The sequence below is a fragment of the Mesoplodon densirostris genome, chromosome 10 (assembly GCF_025265405.1).
Source record: "Mesoplodon densirostris isolate mMesDen1 chromosome 10, mMesDen1 primary haplotype, whole genome shotgun sequence".
Lineage (NCBI taxonomy): Eukaryota > Metazoa > Chordata > Mammalia > Artiodactyla > Ziphiidae > Mesoplodon > Mesoplodon densirostris.
In genome coordinates this window covers 77053079-77073382 of record NC_082670.1, presented here as the reverse complement: position 1 = coordinate 77073382, position 20304 = coordinate 77053079, and the positions used below count along the sequence as shown (strand labels likewise).

General features: G+C 38.0%; 2 protein-coding genes across 14 annotated transcripts in view; both read left to right on the top strand.

The window, feature by feature from the left end:
- ERC2 (ELKS/RAB6-interacting/CAST family member 2) overlaps positions 1–20304 on the top strand; it is a 985114-nt gene that overhangs the window by 294382 nt on the left and 670428 nt on the right. For all 13 annotated transcript variants that reach the window (XM_060111325.1, XM_060111324.1, XM_060111322.1 and 10 more), the window contains one exon: positions 11052–11207. In XM_060111325.1, coding sequence (XP_059967308.1) covers positions 11052–11207 — 156 coding nt within the window. The remainder of the gene's footprint in view (positions 1–11051; positions 11208–20304) is intronic.
- Positions 3007–8165, top strand: LOC132497260 (transmembrane protein 11, mitochondrial-like). The gene is made up of 2 exons (XM_060110321.1): positions 3007–3064; positions 7792–8165. The coding sequence occupies exons 1-2, from the start codon at positions 3007–3009 to the stop codon at positions 8163–8165; spliced, it is 432 nt and encodes a 143-aa protein (XP_059966304.1).

Sequence of the window (20304 nt, the reverse complement as noted above, 5' to 3'; positions counted from 1 at the left end):
TGTGATCTTTAAAGGCTAAAAGTACTGTGTGGAAGAAAGGACCAAAAGAGCCCAGCTTCTAGGTGGCTGACTGTCTCTGAGGCCAGTGTGTCCTGAGGTTGTCCTGGGGACAGCAAGGTCACAGTGTGTGGCCTCCTCACTCCTATTCAAGGGAAGGCTATGTGGAGGGAATCATTCCAGTTTGTGAAAGGTGTTTAAAAAATGATTAGAGAAGATAATTATGGTGATACAAACAAACACTTCATGAAGTGTTATCAGGAAGCAGGCAGTCTTCATTTGGAGAACTGCAAAATGGGGTGGAAGGTAGGAAGCTTTTACAGGATAAGGAAAAGAGAACAAGGAAGAGAAAAATAGAAAGCATCTAATTGGCTGGGGCGCCATAGTCAACCTTGTTTGAGGTGAAAAGGAATAAGGGAATAAGTACCGAGCCCAGAGTTGGTTTAGTGTTTGGGGATTGGCTGACTGGATATACTGTGTTTCTGGTCTAGTAGAACATTTACAGGGACATGAAAGTTATAAGTTTTGATTTGTTGATATGGCACCCTCTTGAGCCCAGAAAGTTATTTCAGCGAAAGAGAAAATCTTAGGCAAGTTATTTCCCTTTTGTGGATATCCTGACCTATAAAGTGGGTAAAATAAATACTTAATTCATAGGGCTATGGGCAAGATTAAATGAAATTTTCTAGCACAGTGCTTGCCTTAGTAATCAATACACATTAGCTGATGTTGTTATTAATCCATTTTTATTACCAGAATGGAGAAACATTGTTTGCTTCTGTCCTGTGCTATTCCTGTCTGTATATTCAGATAATGCAAATATATTTATATTGAAGCATAAATGGGGAAGAAAATGTAGGCATAAAAAAAATCTTTTGATGTGTTTCTCCCCAGCCCAAGGAACTTGCACATAGATACAGATTTCTGTGTCACCCTGTCCTTAAAGGGAATGTCTTTAGAGGCCAAGTCATTGTTAGTTAAAACACACACACACACACATGCACACGCACACACACACAAACAGCCACAAAAAAGTAGTTTCTGATGCACCTAGTCCACAGGTTGGTACTGGAGAGGCTCTGTATTAGGCTGTCTCACAGGCACATGGATATGATTTTGGGTTAGCCAGTGCTCCCTTCCATGCATTGGAAACGTAGGAAACTCTCACTATTAATTGCAGCAGCTTTCTATGTAGGGCTGATACTCAACTGAGAGGCATAGGTATAGCTATACTGATAGTTAAAATACTGAAATAGTTCTGTGGTTACCCCAAACCCTCAGAGTACCCATCCCACTCTAGCTCTTACCCTGGGACCCCCCAAATCAAGCAACTAAAGAGTTAACCCCTGTCCGCACAGGGACTTCCCAGACCTGGTTTCTGTGCTCCAGGTGGCATCTGTTCTGGTTGGTTCTTGCCCTGTGCAGTACTGTTGTTAAATGACTCAGCAATCACCCCTGACTCTGGGATTTAAAACACTGGGATTCAGTTTCCAATTAAGATAACACAACTCCATTGAAACTGCCCTTATGTCCCCAGTGATATCCTAATTATTTTTCTTAGTCTTTAGTGTCTTCAGACCTTTCTTTGACTCCCTTTCTTTCTTGAAACTTCACTCTCTTATTCTCTGCAACCTTTTCATGATTTCCATCAATTTTTACTCATCTTTCTTTTAGTGATTCCTCCACTGGTTTTTCTATACTTGATTCTCAACTATATCTGAGAATTCTTTCACCATTAGGCTGATGACTCATCATTTCTAGTGTCGTAACTTCCATCTTAGCTTTGGTTTTTATTATTAACTTCCCCAAAGCCATCTTACTGCCTTCTTTTTTTTTTTTTTTGCGGTACGCGGGCCTCTCACTGTCGTGGCCTCTCCCATTGAGGAGCACAGGCTCCGGACGCACAGGCTCAGCGGCCATGGCTCACGGGCCCAGCCGCTCCGCGGCATGTGGGATCTTCCTGGACTGGGGCACAAACCCGTGTCCCCTGCATTGGCAGGCGGACTCTCAACCACTGCACCACCAGGGAAGCCCCTTATTGCCTTCTTTTTACCAGCTTATAAATGATTCCCAGTCAGATTCAAGTGGACTCCTCACTTGATTCTGAAGACTGCTTATCATTCAGCCCCATCTTCCTTTCATTTCCTACTTCACTGAAACTAAAAGTGATCTATACTTTTTAATCAGTCCTGTCGTACTCTTCCTTGATACATGGTCCATACTTGTTCTGTTAGTCCTTCAACTTACATTAATTAAATATTATGTGCTGGACATCACATTGAGTGCTTTTGACTTTGCATATATATTATTACTTCTGGCTGGAAAACATTTAATTATCTTGATAATCTTGTTCTTATCTATCTCCATATCCCATATTAGAGTCCTGTGCTTTCTAGAGATTTCTTGACTCTTCTATGGTGGTCTAACCCATTTCTGACTTGCCTGTGTTCTTATAAAATATTATATCTAACTATATTTTTTGTTATCTTTCACAGTTTTTCTTGTGTATTATACTCTTCTGGTTACAAGTGAATGAAACCCTGCTACTGTATTTTGATGTTATGGGGAGTAGATGATTCAGATAGAGCTGTATCTAGCTGTTCAAATGATATTATAAGGCCCCATCATTTAGGCAGATTCTTTTTTTGTTTGTTTGTTTTTTTTGTTTTTTGCGGTACGCGGGCCTCTCACTGTTGTGGCCTCTCCCGTTGTGGACCATAGGCTCCGGATGCACAGGCTCAGCGGCCATGGCTCACGGTCCTAGCCGCTTCGCGGCATGTGGGATCCTCCGGAACTGCGGCATGAACCCGTGTCCCCTGCATCAGCAGGCGGACCCCCAACCACTGTGCCACCAGGGAAGCCCAGGCAGATTCTTAATACATGGTATCACAGAAGGCCACAACCAGCCACAGGCCCATATTTTTCTTACCATTCATAATCTCACAAAAGGAGAGGTCCTTGATTTTGTGTCAGTCCCCTCAAAGAACTCTGATTGGCCTTGATGCCTTAATGAATTCACGCCTGGATCAGTCAGCGTCCAGAGGATCCATGGTGCTTGCCACTGTGGGTCAGACTAGAAAACCCCACTAAAACCACAGGGAGTTGGGGAGATGTAGTTCCTAAAAGAAAAAGAAGTTGAGCAAATAGACAAAAAAGAAACAGATACTGCCACAGCTGGAAACAGGAAGGAAGGATAGAGCATGTAGTGTGTGTTAGGTATTATACTGGAAGGTGTGCATGTTGTCACTCATTTAAGTCTCATAACAACCTTAGGTTATAGGATTAACAAGGTTAGGAACACACAAAGATAAACAGGGTGGACTAAAAATAGAAGCTACTGTCTTTTACATGTGTACCTCACCGAACTGGGGGATGGATAGGGGCTTCTATACTATTGTTGGCTTATAATGGCAACCCTTTATTCTCTTGAGGGAGTTCCATGATAGGTACTTTTCATGCATTACAGATCACTTGTAATTTTCATAACATGCTCTTGAGCACGGTCTTATTTCTGGAAAGCTCAGTATCTTGCCCAAAGACATGAAAAACTGATTTGCATCCACGTTTGTGACTTTCTAAGGGTCAGTGGGATTGTTTTATCTTTAGCTCTTTTTGTTAGACATGAGTCTGTTAACAACAACAACAAATTAATACATGGAGACCAAAACCTCAGAGGTCACATAGTGTCCAGCAAGAACCACTAGAGACATATCTTCTCCCTGTGTGTCATTAGTAATGTGTACAGAGACAGGACAGCAGGATGCGTGCCTGGGGCATGAACTTCATAAAGAATGAGTCAGAAGTAGGCCAATGAGACCATGAAGAGAAACATCAAAACACCCTAATTGGGCTTCCCTGGTGGCACAGTGGTTAAGAATCCGCCTGCCAATGCAGGGGACACGGGTTCGAGACCTGGTTCGGGAAGATCCCACATGCCGTGGAGCAACAAAGCCCGTGCTCCACAACTACTGAGTCTGCGCTCTAGAGCCCATGAGCCACAGCTACTGAAGCCCGGGTGCCTAGAGCCCGTGCTTCACAACAAGAGAAACCACCGCAGTGAGAAGCCCACACACCGCAACGAAGAGTAGCCCCCGCTCTCCGTAACTAGAGAAAGCCCGCGTGCAGCAACGAAGACCCAACGCAGCCAAAAATAAATAAATAAATTTAAAAACAAAAACACCCTAATTGCTTTTAATTTGAACTAGCCCAACCTGATTCTGTGCGTGTACATTTTGCTCTAAAGAATTAGATACCATCTGAATAAACAGACAAACACAAAAACAGCAACACGAAAATACAGCCTGTCCCATGTCATCTTCTAATCTAGGTCATCATCTTTTTATAGTTTGATAAGGCCCAAGAAGAAGAGTTTTTGATTTTTTGTTTTTCCTCCTAATGTGCCTTAGGCCCAAGTTGACTTCTTTGTGGAGCGCTTAACTTGGGCTCACATAACTGCGGTGAATTCCACACAGTAAATCGTTCCAAAGGCAGGGCATTACTCAGATAGCTGGACCAAAGACTGCTCAGTTATGTTTGCAACTACAACTAGATGATTTTTAAAAGTTAAGCCTTCAAGAGCCTCTGTGGTACCCAGTAATAATAGTCTAGAATTTTATTCTAAATAAAGTGTAATATAATTATGTAGGGATGTTTCCTGAACATTAGATCACGTCTTCTCTTTAAACCAATTGGCCCTAAGTTTGTTGATTAATGTCCGTAGACCGATATGCGATCACAGCGAGTTCCATGCTCTGTAAAAAATGCTTGTATTTTCTTTCTTGGCCTGATATTAAAATGAAACCAGTAATTCTTCCTGTATTTGAAAGGAAAGCACATTGTGACACTCAGCAATAACATAATTGTTACTTTTTGTGACTAAATGATATTGCTTTTTTTGATATTCCACCCACTCACCATTTCAGTGTCCACAGTTCCTAGAGAGGAATTGAAAACTGTTTCTTGCTGTTTAAGGGGAACATAATGTTTGGCAAACACAAAAAGGGTAATAAAGGCATCTTTACTGGCAAAGTTTCTCCAGAGAGTTTACTCCTAGGGTTGCTGGACACTTATGCCAAGTTGGATAGCTCTTGAGGGTAGCTTCATGTTTCTCTAAATGAAGTTGTCCTAGTCTCTTTTGCACTGATCAGTCTTGTCCCTTGTATATGTTGGAAACCTAAAGCCATTTAGAACACCCAAGTCACCTGAGGACCTTATGAAAGTGGAGATTCAGATTCAGTAGTTGGCTGAGTTGTGGCCTGAGATACTGCTTTTCTAAAATGCTCTCAGGTGATGTCAGTGCTGGTGTCTGTGGACCACACTTTGCATAACAAGGATCTAGACTGTGCTCCATGGTAGAGAGGTATGCCCATGAATCTTGTTCATACCTACCTTGTATCTCACACACCTGGCAAGGTGACCGGTACCCAATAGATGCTCAGTATATATTTGTTGAATGAATGAGAGAACTTCCTGTATCTAAATTTATTATCAACTATAGCAGACATGTCCTAGAAAAAAAACAGAGATTATTAAAAAAAAAAAAAGATAAAAGCAGAGATACAATAAACTTATTTTAGTCTTTCCATCTGACATTCATTCTCATTGCTGTAATCCCTGCACTCGTTGGCTTCCTAATATTCATGGCTGATGCCAGAATCAGCAAGCTGGGCCCATTGGGTAGATGGTTGCTAGGGGTTCGATTCCAGTGATTGATTGTTTGCCCATCAGATACATATTTTGCATCTTTTGGATGATGGATATAAAATAGTCTTGGGTATGAATCTTTAAGTAGGAGTTATAATCTGGATGTATAAAATGAAGTATTATTATAAGTATTATTTTATGAATATATGGAAAGGAGTAACTTAAAGAGATGTTCAATTCAGATATTTTTTCTTACTCATGGGGAATGAAGCAAACACACTTAAGTTGTTTCCCCCACCCCAAACTTTTTTCCCCACATTCTTGCAATCTTTAACCAAAATATGTTAATATTATAAAAGCAAAACAATTTCATGCATTTCCTATCTCAAGACTATTTGAAAAATGTCACCTGAGACATGGAGTGCTGAATCAGGGAGCATGGGAATCTATGTCTGTTCTTTCATTGCTCTGGTCTCAGAGCAGGCTCTCAGTAAATGACTTGAGTGACAGAAGCTGACAAGGTGATCTGGATATTTAAGCCCTCAATTATTTTAAATTGGGGGTAATCATGGCAAGTTTTCTCTTGAATCCAAATCATTGTTTTGACTCTTCACTTTAGTATATAACCCTGAGCTTAACATCGTTAAAGTTCTATTTTTTTTTCCAAGAATTAACTTCTAGAGGAATAATACTGGAAAAAATAAAAGTAAATAGAATACTTTGCTGTAGGACTTCCCAGAGTGATTAATGCTAATATGCATTGGGAATCCCCAATAATCATTTCTCAAACTTACTTGACCCTGCAAGCCCCTTTTCACAGAGCATTTGGGTTCTGTGGACTTGCTGTTTTATGTTGTATTTCACTTACCCCATCTCTAAGGAAGGCCTACAGTTATCTGCTTTGAGAGCTTGCTTATTTGTGAAACACAATCTAGATGAGTATTTGAAGATCTCACTACATAACTTATTTTAGAATATCAGTTATAAATAACATTTAAAGATATTCCGATGAAGATTCTTTGGCGATTGGGAATAAAATGTTGCTCTGCCTTCTAAAACTCCACTTTTCAGGATGTTACAGCATATGTCTTAAGTATTTTTTCTCTCTATTCTGGACCAGTGCTTGAGTTACTGAGCATGTGTATTTAGTGTCTGTTTTGAAAGGCAACATCCATGTACAACATTGAGCCATATCAGGACTTGTGAGATAGTTTCCTTCTGTAGTCCTCCTTAAATATGTTTTTAGTAATTTATCTTAGTTTTAGAGCTTTAAAAAAAAGAAAAAGATAAAATTATTCTCCCTGAATTCTTCAAACTGAAGCAGTAGAGAAGGTGTGACCATGGCAGTCATTTTCTTTGCCTTTATTTTTCATGCTTATATTTCCTCATGTCTTTCTCTGGTTCAGCGTTTTGAATATCTTCTTGGGCAGAATCAATAGATCATCTAATATGTCTGTGTATTTTGCATCTCTTCTCCTCCCTAGATCTTACTGATATTCTCCCATCTCCTTTTCTCTATGCTTATGATTTTAGGTATGGGTTCTTGAAACTGACTTCTTATTGTAAGAACAGAAATATAAATAAGGACAGAAGAAATAGATCCTTATTAAAGTGATTTCCACAATATCCATTTTTCTTTCTTTCATCTTTTTTTTTTGGTATTTTGGGACATCTGTGGCTAAAGGAAAATAAGTTTGGGAGGAAATACAAAGGCTGGTTAATTTAAGAAAATTAGTAAAAGTTAAAATATTATTTTTAAAATGTGTTCCACCATTTGGTGAGATTTTTAACTCGGATATGTATAGGTCAATAGGATTTTCTATGTTTCTAACTCCACTCTGATCTTTCTTTAGCAGTATGTAATTTTTAGAAGTCCAGTGAAAAGCTCCTTTTTAACCCATTTAGAAGTTGGCAGCTGTGGTCATTACTAACTTAAAGCCTTAGAAATTGACTGAGAGGAAAGCTGAGGGTTTCTTTTCCCCTTGCCTGCATGATTAAGACCTGAAATTTTAACAAACGCTATCAAGAATTTAAGGTGTAAAATATGGGACTACAAAGCGTATTGCAGTACACAACATATTTATACATGGATATATACATATGTATATACATGTAAATATAGTTACCTTAGACTTTAATCTGAAATCTCAGAAGATTTTGGCTGCTGGATCACCGTGGGCAACTGCCTGCACAAGACCACCGTGCTTCCGGACACCGCCTGCCTCTTCACCCCGCTGGCGCTGCCCCTGGATTACTCCCACTATATCTCCCTGCCTGCGGGCGTGCTGAGCCTGGCCTGCTGCACCCTCTACGGCATCTCCTGGCAGTTCGACCCCTGCTGCAAGTACCTGGTGGAGTACGACGCCTACAGACTGTCCCGGCTGCCCCTGCACACACTCACCTCCTCCACCCTGGTGGTGCTGGTCCTGAAGGACGACTTGCACAGAAAGAGACTGCACGACACGATAGCACTGGCGGCTCTGGTGTACTACGTAAAGAAGATTTACGAGCTCTGCGCTGTATGATCGGGGCGGAATAGGGGGAGCAGGCAGCCCGGCCCGCGAGGTGGCATAGCACCCGTGCTGCTCTGTGAGGCAGCGGAGCCCGGGTAGGCATCTGGCTTCACGTTTGTTATTTTAAAGAAATAACAGATCACAAGTGTACCAGTTTTTTTTTTTTTTATAGCTCATCACACTAAGATATGGATTTCCGTAACCCATGGGGGCCTGAGGCTGTGGAAGTCCGACCGGGCAGCAGGATGTGATGGAAGCAGTGCTACAGAGGGGATGTGAACGCGCCGGTGTCGGGGCTGGGGGGTGTCGTTAAGTATGTTGTTTACCTGTACCATCCAGAGCCAACCAGAAGCTATTGACCATTACAATTATGAGAATTTCAAAAAAAAAAAAAAAAAAAGAGGAAAGGAATGTTGGCCTTTTCACACTTAATTTACAGTTAACTCTTGTAAAGATTGCACTTAGATATTTGTAAATGCTGACTGTATCTCAATAAAGAGGGGAAATCTATATTATATTGGTTAGTTTTAATAAAGATCTATCTTTTAATATGTTTTAAAGAAATCATATAGTCTTAAGGCCTTCATGGGGGTAAATAAAATTGTTACTAGTGGGTAGATTGGAGTGATGTGATTGGGGTGGGCATCATAATTATCTATGTGGCTTTTCAAGTTTTCTATAATGAGCATGTCAATTTTATAGTCAGAAAAAATCTTGATTTAATATGACTCTCATTTATTTATGAAGGCCCTTACGAACTTCTGGAAGTTTTTTTTTTTTTTTCTATAGCCTTCTCATTATTGCTGCTCTTTTTACCTACAGTTATCACAGCTTAGAACTCAGATGAGTCACTAAGGAAGACTCCCTACATTTGTCAGCTTGGCCTGCTGTAACAAAATACCATAGACTGGGTGGTTTAAAAAACAGAAATTTATTTTCTCACAGTTCTGTAGGCTGGAAGTCTGAGATCAGGGTGGCAACATGGTTGGATTCCTGTGAGGGCTCTATTCCTGGCTTGCAGATGGCTCCCTCCTTGCTGTGTTCTCACATGGCAGAGAGAGAAAACAAGCTCTCTGGTATCTCTTCTTATGAGGGTGCTAATCCCATCATGAGGGCTCCATTTTCATAACCCCGTCTAATCCTGATTACCTCCCAAAGGCCTCATCTCCAAATATAATCACATTAGGGGTTAGTGCTTCAACATATAAATTTTGGAGGCATGTAGACATTCAGTCCGTAGCATTCTCCTCACTCAAATTGGCAGTATACAAGATTTCCAGATATGCATCTAAGATAGGAAAAGACTGACAGGCGAAACATAAAAACATGATAGTTATCACTGGATGGTAGAAATAGAGGGGATTTTCTCCATTTACTGTGAATTTAAAATATATTATTATACTTTTATAACTGAAAAAATACAATAAATATTTTTAAAGTAAAATGAAATACTACAGAATGTAACATTCCATAATAGTCTTGCAAATTTCAGAATTGTTTTCTTTCATCTTCTTGGGGGTTTCCCTGAGAATTAATAAAAGTGTCTTCAGCACTTAGAGCACCCAGATATGGGCACACAGCGGAGCTCAATAAGCAGCTTTTGCTGCTCCTCACTTTTTCTCTTTTAACAGTGATGGCGATGTCAATGATAATAATAATGACTATCATGTTACCACAGGAAACATGCCATTGGACATATAATATAAGAAAATAAAATAGAAAATAGCCACAAAATCAGGACAGACATATTTGTTGAAAAGTTTTTTCTATGACTTGTTATGAATAGAATGCCCCATTCATTGTCTTTACTTCTGGAACTCTTTAGTCTTTTAGATTCTAAAAAATGGTAAAAAAAAAAAAATGCGTTGGTGGCTCATTTTTTATTAAATTTCAATTACCAATATAATATAAGCTCCTTGAATCTGCACAATAAAATGTCAGGTAGATGGTGACAGTCAGAAAACTTGAAGTCAAACTTTCAGTGTGTTTCATTCCAAGGACTGATTTGAGTCTAATACCTGAGGTTTGAGGAAGTGTTTTTTTCCTCTATAAGAGTTCTCTCTTCTCTACTTTCTAATGCATTATTTCTTATTATGCTCTATCTTGTGTGTGGAGTCTGTCATTTCCTTTTTTAAAAAAATTCTCTATGGTTTTTCCTCAATTAATCCCACATTTCAGTGTAATATTTCTAGTTTTTTAACTCTGTAAATCAATGGGTTTGAAATGCCCTTCAAGGTAGTAATGCTCTTTGTCACGTAGTCAGCTGACTGCTTGCCAAACAAATAAATCATGATGTGATATATTATTTCCAGTTGCTATAAATTTTCAATATTTAGTGTATAAGTCATACTAGTCATGATTCAGTTATTTAATTTCACTTATGTCTGTATTTTAGATGAGAATCCTTTTCCCCATTAGTAGATGTTAATTTCCTTCTCTTTCACAGTCAAATTCCAAGCATGCCTTATAAAACCAGCCACAGAATACACACATGAACAAACCGTTTTTGTATTTGCAAGTAGACTCAAAAATATACACTGGTAAACTATATCTGAAATTACAAATTCGTCTATTTAAATGACGTTTTTGTTTTCTAATACTTTAGATCACTTTTATCACTATTGCCTTGGTAATTTGATTCCCAGATATGAGACAAACATCTAGGTAACTCTCTGTATTGTATTGACATATGCTGTTTGTTGGGAGCTTAAAAAATCTCACAAGTGATCTTCAGAAGTGAAAAAAATAAATTGTTCTGAATTCAGGGCTATGTCTACACCATGATTAATGTATTACTACTGAAACTGCTTTCTGAAATTCTGTTTTGATAATATTAAAAAAACAATTTTCTTTCTCTTTCTTTTCTTTTTTTTCTTTTTTTTTTTTTTTTACCAACAGGACACAAAAATCGCTTCATTGGAGCGAAACATAAGGGATCTTGAGGATGAGATCCAGATGTTAAAAGCCAATGGTGTACTGAACACTGAGGACCGCGAAGAAGAGATAAAACAAATAGAGGTTTACAAAAGTCACTCCAAGTTCATGAAAACCAAGGTATGGTCCACAATTATAAACTTTTATATTCTTAGTGTGACTGGAAAGTTATGGTTTAAATACATGCTTTCCCCAGATACCCACATAATCTGCTTTATGTGATATATGAAATATATGGACAATAAAGAAGAATGAAGAAGATTTTTAGTTCAGAAGCATGGATTCCAGAAAGAAACCAGGGAAAGCTTTTGGTAGAATTTCTACTTACTGAGGGGTTCAGGATTTCCTAATGAGTTCTTTTGTGTCCCTCTTTCATGGAAATTAACATTTATTTTTATTTTTTTTATTTTATTTTTTTTGCAGTATGCGGGCCTCTCACTGTTGTGGCCTCCCCCGTTGCGGAGCACAGGCTCCGGACGCGCAGGCTCAGCGGCCATGGCTCACGGGCCCAGCTGCTCCGCGGCATATGGGATCCTCCCAGACCGGGGCACGAACCCGTATCCCCTGCATCGGCAGGCGGACTCTCAACCACTTGTGCCACCAGGGAGGCCCACATTTATTTTTAATAGTCCTGTCTCTTCCAAATTTTTTGAGTTTTCATAAGTTTGCTATTTTTAAAAATTTCAATCATTGCCCAATTTTTGGCCCATCCCTGGAAGGTGATTGTCTTAAAAGGTGTTGATCTTGGAAGCCAATTTAACTGATTTCAGTGATATGAAGGTTTTAATGTAGTATTTAAGACAGAACTGATTTTGAGTCCCAATGCTGAAATTATTCAATCTCTGTGATCCTCAGTTTCTTCATCCATGAAATATGGATAAGAAAAAGAAAATACCTTCATCGTTGGGTTGCTTTGACAATTCCAGGAGATTATGCATTTAAAGCACTTAGTCCCTTGTGTGATCTCTAAAATGCATTCAATAAATGTCAGGCATTGTTGTTGAGAGTGTTGTTATTATTACTGTTATCTGTTGGTGTGGAATATTTATGAAATATTATTAGAGTAATCTGTTCCATTATTTTATATCAGTATTGCCAGTTTTAAAGAATTTGGCTTGTATTTTTCAAAATGAAACCTTGGGTTGCAAATGGACCAGTCATCTGAAAATCTATTATTTTTATATATGCATAATTATTAAATTTATGAACAGCCTAATAGGCCTTTTGAGACTTTGAAATGCTTTTATTTATTTCTCTACTTAAGCTATTTTCTTTCTGAAGACAATAATCACACCAGTTAAAATTCTTTTTTTCTTTTTTTTTCTACCACTTGCTCTTAAATATCCCTGTTCTTGTTGTAGGTTTTACTACTGTTTGTTGCTTTATAAAACACTACAGAGTTAAGAGTGATACAGACTTCTGTGAGAAAGCAGTGGGAGTTGAGAGGAAAAAATGCTTAAATGATGGTTACGATTTTTATCAGTTGTGAAATATATGCATAGTCATTGCAGAGAATTTTCAAAATTATAGAGAGGAAATAATATCTAGCATCTGCTTCACTGTGTTTGTATGTGTGTGTGTGTGTGTGTTTCTCTAGGAAAAAACCAAAAACTATGCTTACTTCTGCCAACTTCCATCTGTAAGTTGAAGTTGAGATTGTGACTAAAAATTTATATCAAGGAGCAGAGATAAGAAGAATGTCCAGTGTATTTGAATATAACCCCTTCCTTTCAGGAATGGCCACAAAATGCAGAACGGGTTTCGCTGCTCAGTCCTCCCTTCTGGTTTCTTTATTGCAGTCCTTCCCTCATAGAGAGTTGAGCTGATGTGCAGCAAGCACAGTAGTAGGGTGGCCTGCAGACAATGACCAGATCACTCTAGGAATGAAGACCAGATGCACAGATATGAGTGAACTCATGAAGTTTGGGGGAAATTATTGTTTTGGCTGAAACTTTTCCTCCCCACCCTGTCCTGTTATTCAGCAGTGGGAGATAGTTCAATCCACTTCTACAACTGAAAAGGCAGTGAAATTTGTTAACTCTGCCCCTCACCATAGATTGTGTTCAGGTGAATAAAACATGTATATGGTCTTCAGCAAGCAAGTCATGACCTTTATTAACCCATAGTCTTCTGAGACACCATCAATCCTTGAGCTAGTTTTAACATTTAATGGTTAGCTACTTTCAAGGGTTCCCAAAGTAGTTAGTTAGGTCAGAAGGATATTTGAGGAGAGAAATGGAGTTAGGTGAAAAGAGTGCAGGCTGAAGACTAAAGCAGATTTTGGCAAATCTCTAGCCTGCCCTTTAGCTCCATGGCCTCGAGGAGTGACTTAAGTCACTCAGCCACATTTTCCGCTTCTGTAAAGTGGGGACAACAATGTAAATCTTAGAGGGTGACTCAAAGTGTTAAATGAAATAATGTAGTTAAAGCACCTGGTTCAAAAAAGTAGCTAATAACAATATCTATTATTATTGAAGACATATAACCAAATATAATAGTAATTATAATAGTAATATAAATGTTATATTTAACTTGACTAACAGGGAAAAAATGGATTTCTAAGAAATATAAATAAAAATGATTTCTTATAATATCATGCAGATATCCCTTATAGACTGATAAGAACATTACCTAAAAAGTACTAGTAAGAGTTAGTTTTTAAAATTTTCTCCATTGAAAGAATATTTTTATTGGATTGAACTGTAACATTTATTGCTTATACCTTGTATCATTACTTCAGTTGCTTTTTTTTCTTACCTTTCCTACTTTTGAGAGGGTAGTGTGATTCCTTATTTAAGCCTGGGTATGGTTGAGCAGGTCTATTAAGACATAGTTATTGCTAAGCATTTAGTCCTGAGTGCTTGTGTTTTGTGCTTTGTGAGATCCCTTAGGCTGTGTGAACTGATTCTAGTTGGGTGAATAATTTATCATGGAACTTGTTAAATTTTAGAGGCATAGACTGATATCCTCTAAAATTGGATTGCTCTCATAGTTCATGGTCATTGTAGCCTATTTGGATAACTTTTCTACAAAGCTTATATGAATATGTTGCTTGTCAACATCATCACACATATCCAAGGAGTTAATTTTTACAATAGTTGGTTACACACATTGACAAGAAAACTGTTTAGTGTCACCATTGGAGTCTCTTGAATTCTTTTGTTTGTTCAGAGTTATATGGATAAAGCTTTCAATATTGGATTTTGAGCTCTGTGGTCCCCAAAGGGGGGCACTCAAAGTGGTGTATGTTTAAAGTGTTTCCCATTTCCCAATACTGACCACTTAGTTGGGAAGGTAAGAAATGTACTCAAAATACTACCCTGAAGATTTGATGGGAGGAGAGTCCATTTCTGGCTGGAGTAATGCAAGTTGTGTAAGTTTAGTGTTAGCGTTTTCTTTGTCTAAATAATCAGATTGGTAAGACTACATTGACAGGTCTGGTGAAGAATGCAAACTCAAATCAATATCTGAGCAAACCTAGAAGGATAAGTGAAAATACCATTCCACCCCCAACTCCACACCCATAAGGAAGTAGGAAGAACTCAAGTCTATATGAAATGATAGGCTTTTCCAAAAAAGAAAAGAAATACTAGATTTAAATTGCAAAAATCTAGAGGCTCTAAAACATACATGGGAAATGGAAATGTAGTTGTTAAACTCATTGGGTTTACTGAAGCAGTGATAGAAATGGAAATCATAAGGTGACTTTGGATCCTGTCTGGCAGAAAATGCTAGGTTTGAGGCAGGGACAGTTGACTTTAGAAACTGTTGTTTTAATAGTTCATAAAGACTCGCAGGGTCATGGTAGAGGAACATTCCAGAAATTCTTATGAAATGCTGCACAAGAAGGGCAGCGGAACTCTTTGGAAACCAAACCTGAATTTGCAGCTAAATATTGTTACTTCTTGCTGCTTGTTTGTAGTGAATACGTAGAAAGCTTTTGAGTGCCCCAGAGAACTTTTCTTTCACCAGGTCCTTTGGAGAGGCACCTTCAGGCTGATCACTGTTTATAAAGGTGCCAGGCTTAGAGGTGCTCTTTAATCTGAGCTTTTCTTTAATAGAGGTCTAAATGTTTTCTATCATGATTACTTGGAAGCTTATTATTTTTTTAAATTGAAAAAAGATTTAAAAATTCAACCTAATCATAAAAAATAGCTCCTATAATATCTATGTTCTCATTTGCTTATATTTTTGAAGTTTTAGCTGAAAATTATTTTTATGACCCATTGGTGATAAAATTGACTCAACATTTGATTCCTCTTCATTAACAGGGCATGATCTCAATCAATCTCAATCTCAATATGCAACTATTTGCTCCAAATAGATAATAAAGGCAGCTAATAATAATTCTTATGTACAGACTCATTTTCAGAAGTAGAAATAAGTTGAAATAGATAATTTTAAATGTTTCAATGAAAATTTGACATGGAAACAATGTTGTGGTATGAAAAGGGAGTGCTGCTTACATTAATTATTAAAATGAATAAAGAATGTAGCTGGAGGGAAAGAAAGTATTTTAAGTAGCCATGTGAAATGGCATGTGCCTCTAGTTTGATGTTGAGCAGATGGCTGGGGCTGGTAGGTCCTCTTGAAAGCTTTGTGATTAAATTAAGTAGCAGTGAAGACCTAAATTGCTTTTATAAATATGACATCATAGAATAAACATGACATAACATTTTTGGAATAGTGGAAGGTGAATTGCAAAAAATGTAAAAGCAGAGTTTGGAATCTCAGCTTGTGCAAAGGCAGGGATACCAGACATAGTCAGCCAGGATTGAAATCCGTGCATCTTGCAAGCCCTTTGTCACATGCACGTTGTCCCTGAGAACTGAGACTCTGGGAGACCTTCCTAGCTGTGCAACTCTCCCCTGTTCGAAACTCCAATTTCTACCCCCTACTCCCAAGGCATAGAGGAATCAGACTGTGAGGGCAAAATCTAAGGGGTAGTAGAAAGCATGAGCTACCTTCAGGAGCACTGCTAAGACTTTAAGAATGGAATGTACCATATAAATAATTGTTTTTCTAGTAGGGAGAGAGTGATGGCATCCCCTGTTCTATACAAGGCTTTGTTCCTTGTTTCACACATTTTTCATCTACTGATCCCAGTACTTCTACGTTAGCTACTCCCTCTGTTTTCAGAGTTTGCCAAAGATGCCACTCTGCTGTCTTAGATCTCCCCCTTTATTCTGAATTTGTAACACATTTTCTTATTAACCTCTGATGGATTACAAACCTAACAACCCAAACTGCATGATAATAAGCATATCACTTTCTAGACATGAGGGCCATATCTGCAATGAAAAAGAAGCTGTTTTCTTTGGCAAAGTAGTTTTTTCAGGGTGTTAGTTGTGTCACAGGCATAAGTGGTGGAGGAATTTTCAGACGAGATGAAGTGTGCCTGATGTCCACATGGACTTCATATAAACCATGTGATGTAATTCCGATAGGCTTTTCTTCTTGCCATCACGGAGACAGACCTTCCCCAGCCTCAGTTCTCATGTGTGTTAGATTGCGTCACTTTCCATTTTTATTGAGTTTATGGTTATAAAAGAAGCCAAAGGCATATTTTTATGGAAGAATATGATTTTTTACCCTGTAACTATGTTCCCCTTAGAAAAGCCTTATTCTGTTATTGTCTGCATAAAATATTTATTTAAAATTTACCTCATGGCAGTGCTAGTCTGAAAGCTATTTAAAGCAACTGCCTATTCAATATTTATAGACTGAGATAATTTTATCATTATCAATCTATTTTTATTGAATAAAGTAGGTGTATATAGACCCTGCCATGTCTTCCTTCCTATTAAATACCATTCCATTGATGTTAATTTCATTCAAATTCCTACTCCCACATGAAGTTTCTACTCTGATAATTTTTAGAAGTTAGCACAAAATAGGTTTGTTTGTTTGTTTCTTTTTACTATAAACATCATCTTTGTTAAGGCATGTAGAGTTGGAAGTGTTTTTAGCTTTATTTTCAGATAAATCAGTTTCATATGTGGAATCAACTATATACTGTGCTGTCAACTACAACTGCATATGATTGGGGCTATACCCGCTGAGAAGAGTGCTGATCATGCTGATCACAACAGATTTAATTTATTTTATAATTTTCTGTAATCCTAATCCTGATTTTCCCTCATTTTATTTATATTCTGTTCTTGTGTGAGAGAGATAAAGAGAGGGGTGGGGAGAGGACTTATTTTGTTCTAGCTAAAAATCATAGATTCATCATTTGTTAAATTATAAAGAAATAATGTATTTCATGGATTGCACAGACCTGAGCAGTGCCACCACCTGGTCACACATACCCAAAGCATGTTGATAATCTATCACAATTCTTTTTCAGTGAACCTTTTAGCATACTCAGAATCCTTCTCAAGACTGACTTCTGGCCAGCCACTACCAAACCTTCAGTTTTGGCAAGCAAGATGAAACCTATTTGTCCCCCGATCTAGTCTGATGTCTCCCTGCAAATGGGATTCCATATCAACCTTTCTAGTAAATGCTGTACCCTGAACAATTCTGAAGATGGGGGTGTCTCAGTTCTTCTTAAGCATGCCACTCTGTTCATGCTCAGTAGTTATTGTCAGTAGCTTGCTTCTTATTTAGCTAGTTTTAGTTGTTGAAAAAAAAATGCTGGATCAAATAGAGTTTAAAAACATACAATTTAAAATGTACTTATGAACTTTCAAGTTAGAAAGAATCTGAAGGGCCAAAATTAAGCCAAGGCAGGAGGCTGGAGTGATAAGTAGAGCACTGATTCTGTCTCCTTGTTGGCATTTGCTAGACAGGTGAACTTGAACTTTAGTTTTCACAGTCACAGGGACACTAAAGGAAAGTGACAGAAGCCTGAGTCTGCTCAAGATGAGGAGTCAAATAGGAATCCCACTACCACATAAAGCTGGGATCCCAGACAGCTACACTCTTAGTGCAGGAATAAAGTAAAAATAAACTCCCCACTCTATTCTCCTCCCCCTTAGACTAAGGGGTTCCAGGGAAAATTATTTGTTTATCTATTTTAAAACTTTGAGCCAAGAGAAAGGTGAAAAAACTAGCTTTGAGAATCCATAACCACAGCTGGCTCTTACGCAGATGTGCAGTGTGAGGTGATCCAAAAAATTTAAGTATCGAATTTAGTTTAAAGGGGCCCTTGCTTGGCTGTGCCCCAGGTATTGGCAGAGACAAATGCTCTCAAGGACCACATGTTCACCTTGGACCTCAGTGGTTTTCTCCAGATAAAGTTCCAAAACATATGAGTAAAAAATATTAAAAAATTACAAAACCTGCAAGAAAGCAAGCCACCATAAGTGAAAGCCAGTAGAAAGAATAAACAGCAGAACCAGAAAGCAGGGACTGCAGAAATTGAAATTTTAAGGCAAACACTATGAAATAAATATGTTTAAAATATAAAAGGAGTTGAAAATACGAATAAAGGGCAAGACCAAGCAAATTTAAAAGGAACCAAATAAAATGTCTAGAAATAAGAAAATATACAAATGGAAATTTAAAAGTTTGATAAATAGGTTTAACTGCAGAGTGGTCATAGCAGAAGAGAAATTTAATAAACTAGAAAACAGAGCAGAAGAAATAAAAGATAAAATGATGGAATACATGAAAGATAAGATACATAGAAGATAGAATAAGAAGCTGTAGCACAAGTCTAACCTGAATTCTCCAGAGAAAGAGAGATGGAGTGTAGGGACAGTCACTATTCAGAAGCCATATTTGAAGAGATGAAAGCTGAGAATTTTCCAAAACTGATGACAGGTATCAGTCCACAAATTCAGGAATCTCAAAATACCCCAAATAGGATATAAATAAAATGAAATCTATTTGCATAAAAATAAAGCCATAAAATCTTAGAGGCAAAGAAAAAGTCTTAAAAAGTAGAACATTTGTCCAAAGGAGGTATATGAATGGCAAATAAGTGTACGAAAAGATGTTTGATAGCATCTTAATCATTAGAGAAATCAAAACCATAATGAGATACCACTTCATACTCACTGGAATGGTGATAAGTAAAAAGACAGATAATAACAAGTGTTGGTGAGAGTATGAAGAAATTAGAACCCTCGGGTTGCTAGTGGGAATACAAAATGGTATAGTCACTTTGGAAATCAGTTTAGAAATTCTTCAAAAAGCTAAACATATAGTTACCATGTGGCCTAGCAATTCCACACCTATGTTTATACCCAAGAGAAATAAAAACATATGTCTCCACAGACTTGCACATGAATGTTCTTACCAGCATTATTCATAATAGCCAAAACGTGGAAACAACCTAAGTGTCCACCATGGGATGAATGGATAGAAACAATATGATATCTTCATATAGTGAAATATATTCAGCCATAAAAAACAATGAAGTACTGATACTTGGTACAACATGGATGAACCTTGAAACGTGCTATGTGAAAAAAGCCAGTCACAAAGTACATATATTGTGAGAGTCCATTTATATGAAATTCCCAGAAAGGGCCAATCCATAGAGACAAAGTAGATTATTGGTTGCCTAGGACTTGGGCGTAGGGGATAAGGAAAGGAGAGTGACTTCTAATAGTTACAAAGTTTCATATTGAGATGATGAAAAGTTTCTAAAATTTGCTTATGCTGATGGCTGCCCAATTTTGTAAATATACTAAAAACAATCACCTGTATGCTTTAAGCAGGTGAATCGTACGGCATATAAATTATATTTCAATAAAGCTGTTAAAAAAGGCAACTAGAGCTTCCCTGGTGGCACAGTGGTTGAGAGTCCGCCTGCCGATGCAGGGGACACGGGTTCGTGCCCCGGTCTGGGAGGATCCCACATGCCGCAGAGCGGCTGGGCCCGTGAGCCATGGCCGCTGAGCCTGCGTGTCTGAAGCCTGTGCTCCACAACGGGAGAGGCCACAACGAGAGGCCCGCGTACTGCAAAAAAAAAAAAAAAAAAAGAAGTCAACTAGTGGAAAAAAGCCCCATTACCTTTAAAGGAATGAATTTGGAGTGAGAGCTTGACTTCTTAATAGCTTCTGTTAAGCAGAAGGTGGAATAATATGCTCAATGTGCAGAGAGAACATATCTCTTAACCTAGAAAATTACTTTTAATAGTCAGCAACAATATTCATAAAAAAAGAATAAAGTTGACATATTTTTAGACCAAAATTGAGTTTGCCACCAAAGGAAATTTTAAATGATGCATTTCAGGCACAAGGAGATTCCTAAAGGAATATCT